At 38.1% G+C, this 3,503-nt stretch overlaps 1 protein-coding gene across 1 annotated transcript in view; it reads right to left on the bottom strand.

Moving 5' to 3' along the window:
• Positions 1-3,503, bottom strand: part of LOC107671122 (gamma-adducin-like) — a 12,335-nt gene that overhangs the window by 2,590 nt on the left and 6,242 nt on the right. The window contains exons 7-13 of the mRNA XM_016463970.1: positions 3,162-3,305; positions 2,779-2,877; positions 2,340-2,510; positions 1,935-2,195; positions 1,404-1,520; positions 1,217-1,306; positions 637-754 (exon numbers count right to left, since the gene is read on the bottom strand). Coding sequence (XP_016319456.1) covers positions 637-754; positions 1,217-1,306; positions 1,404-1,520; positions 1,935-2,195; positions 2,340-2,510; positions 2,779-2,877; positions 3,162-3,305 — 1,000 coding nt within the window. The remainder of the gene's footprint in view (positions 1-636; positions 755-1,216; positions 1,307-1,403; positions 1,521-1,934; positions 2,196-2,339; positions 2,511-2,778; positions 2,878-3,161; positions 3,306-3,503) is intronic.

The raw sequence follows: 3,503 nt of genomic DNA, 5'->3' as shown, positions 1-3,503 counted from the left end.
TGTGGTTGGCCTGGCCGTGCGTCACTCAGAAAACAACAGGCCAATCAGAAGAGAGGCTCATGAATATTAATTAGACAGGCCAAAATCGAACTGTTCTCAGCAGAGCTCCTGAGAAAGGAGCTGTAAAAATATATTGAGATGGTTTTTGGTACTTATACCGCAAATATATATTCTTAAGGACATCAAAACCTCAAATAAAACTCCAGAAAGGTGTAAAATATGGGACCTTTAATATATTTCAAACTGTAAGTTATTCCTGTGATAGCAAAGTGAATTCTCAGCAGCAATTACTCCAGTCTTCAGTGTCACATCAGATCATTCAGAAATCATGCTAATACGCTGCTCAAACATTTCTTATAATTATCAATGTTGAAAACAGCTGTACTGTTGAATATTTGTGTGTGAACCTTGATGCATTTTACTCAGGATTCTTTGATGAATATGAAGTTCAACAGAACAGCATTTAATTGAAGTAAAAATCTTTAGTAACATCATAAATGTCTTTCCTCACACTTTTGCTCAAAAGTGTCCTTGCGGAATAAAAGTATTAATTTCTTTAAAAAAATAATTGTGCTGACCACAAAACTTTGATTGGAAGTGCCATTCTGTGTCCTTGTATGCAGTGTGTGATTGTACCTGATTGGCTGCTCTTATTCTCCACAGTTTGTGTGTATTCCTGTATCTCTGCTTCTGATTGGTTGAAAGGGTTGGGTGGTAGAGCAGCTGTCTGCTCCTCATCCTCATAGATGAATGCCTGAAAATAATAATGGCAAAGGGACTGACTGACAATTGTGTCTTAGTGATGTAATTTTTAATGATGTTTTGCTACGACGGTGGTTTTGGACTTAATACTGCCAAATATGGAAGCCTGTTTCCACCTCAGGGTAAAAAAATCAAAAAGGTAATTGTGAGATAAAGTTTAAAATGAGATTAAGTCACAATTCGAGATATAAAGTCACAATTACCTTTTTGACTCTGAAGAGGAAACACAAAACCGAGTAGAATTTACCGTGAAATCATGACACGAGTCCCTACGAACAACAGCATTTTCTAGGCTGCTGATGTTACTGAGGTTTCATCTCATGTGAGTGTCATCATTTTAAACATACCTTTCAAAAGTACTATTACACTAGAAAAGTTATATAGTGTACTTTTAAAGCGTGTTTGTTTGATTGGTACTTGTGTTCGTGTTGGATTTATTGGTGTAGTTACGCACTGGTCCTGGAGGCTTGTCAATAACAATGTCTGCCAGCAGCTGAGACTTGGGTCCAGCTGTCATCAGATCAACTCTGTTCTGCTCTCGAATCTAAACCAGCACAAACAAAGCAGTGCTTCAGTGTACAGAACACAATCTGTGGACACAGTCTGTTCAGTCTGTATTCTCTTTCTCTCGGTCAACATACCTTATTTCTTTTTTCCAATACTTCATTTGGGTTAGTATTAAGTGGGACAAACTGGTTGGGGTCCTCAATCCTAATTGGGTTGTCCTTGCAGTTGCCCGACTCTTCTGACTTCATCCACTAAAAAGAAAATATACATAAAACAGAAAACATGCTGAAATGTTTGGCATTCCACCAGTTATTTTATGTATTATATTTTAAATATTTATATTATATTTATCTACTGGTATGATCTACGGGAGCTCATTTTCCCTCAAAATAAAAAAAGAAAAAGTTAATTGTTACTTTGTGAAACAGTATATTATTATCTATTTATTGCTTACTTTTAAATATATCTTAACTGGCTTTTTAAAAAAATTTTTACTCGGAGGTGGTAACATGCTTCCATACTGACCAATGATTAACAACACTGAACACTAACTTTATGGTCATTAAGTTGATTAGGTGAATTTATAGATAATACTAATTCCTAGCTGTGTGAAACCCTTGATGCTGTTTGCAAATATGTTTGCACATGATCATATGCAAGGATACCATGGTTTTGGTCCGGGGGCTGCAGGCCCCGTTGATGGATTCCTCAGGTACGTTGACCTTTAAGTAGCTGTTTGGTGAGTTCAGCCACCGTATCCTCTCTCTGTCCCGCTTTTGTGCCAGGAAGTGCAACGGACTCTGTGGAAAGGTGTCCTTTTCCTCTAGTCCCACCCCCGTGACAGTTGCTGGGATTTCCACATCATTATGGTGTCGGGGCTTCTCTTTAACTATGGGATGCCGGTAAGTGTAACCTGTTCTGTAACCCTAGAAACGCAAGAGGTGGCATGTTAGCTACCACTATTGTTTTCTACTGTTAAATATTTAATAATACATGCTTAATGCAGCCCAAAAGACAACATTTAAATGTTGCTAGCACATCTGGTATAGATTAGCTCACAGGCCACTCACTAAGTTATCTAACATCCTCATAAGCGACTCAAATTCTGCCTCTCCAACCCTCCATCTGATCTGTCCGTCTGGCATTTGTCCACTGGGTTTTTTCGTAGGAGCAATTTTCAGACTTGCTCTGTCTAACACGCACAGGTTGTCAACGCCACCCGCACATAACAGAGCACTAACCTGAAGAAAAACAAAGACAGAAAGACAGAGATACTGTTGGACCAGTTTAACCACTCTATAAATAAACTGAGCTGGAATGATCTGGGCCTTGGATTCAAAAAAGAAAAAAAAATGACTGGCAGTTTGGTTGTCAATCCATTCCATTTTCTGTGTATTCCAGATTTAATTTAATCCAGTACATATATTCCTTTTTCATTTGGTTTATGTATTTGTATTAGTTTATTTATTCGCATATGTGTGTATTTCAGTTTTGAATGTGTGTGTGTACCTGTATCTCACAAGCTTGGTGACTGTGATACAGATAATGAAAAGCTTCCTCTATCGTCTCTCCAAATGTCAGTAAACCTTGATTCCTCAGGACCAAAACCTAAAAACAAGCAGAATTACATCAGTGTTGCGAATCCATCCGTAATAGATCCCAGTAATGCACAAAATATTACTATAAATATGATTCTGTGCAATATTATAATCATAATGACTATGACTATAAAAATGGACAATTTAAAAATATTAACAAAATTCTAAAGCACATTTTAATTTGACAATGGTTAGGACCTGCTATTTTTGTCTGCTTAAGCTTTGCCATGCTGTACTATAGTGAACTCCTAATGGTTGTCATGCCAACGTGTAGCAGAATTCACAGACTGTCACCTTGGCAGTGGGACCAAGAGCTTTCTGAAGTTCCATCTTCTCCTGCTCGTTGGCTAAATCACCATGGTAGCTAAAATAAGACACCTCCCCCAGCAGCAAAGCTTCATGGGAGATGGGTAAGATGCCACATTTCATAGAAGAGACCTGCGGGACATACAGAAGTTGCAATGTGTGTGTTACAGGCAGTGTGAATACGGTGCATATGCCAATGGTTTTAAGGGTCTGGGGCCCACTAGTGAGCCTCATCAAATTTCAAAAGGGGCCACAGGACATAGATATATATATATATATATATATATACACACTGATTGTGTGTGTGTTATTACTCACGGCAGCTGTAGT

Source organism: Sinocyclocheilus anshuiensis, unplaced genomic scaffold (genome assembly GCF_001515605.1).
Source record: "Sinocyclocheilus anshuiensis isolate Anshui unplaced genomic scaffold, SAMN03320099.WGS_v1.1 scaffold861, whole genome shotgun sequence".
In the NCBI taxonomy this organism is placed as follows: Eukaryota; Metazoa; Chordata; class Actinopteri; order Cypriniformes; family Cyprinidae; genus Sinocyclocheilus; species Sinocyclocheilus anshuiensis.
The sequence above is the reverse complement of the archived record's forward strand: the minus strand, read 5'-3'. Positions and strand labels throughout refer to the sequence as shown.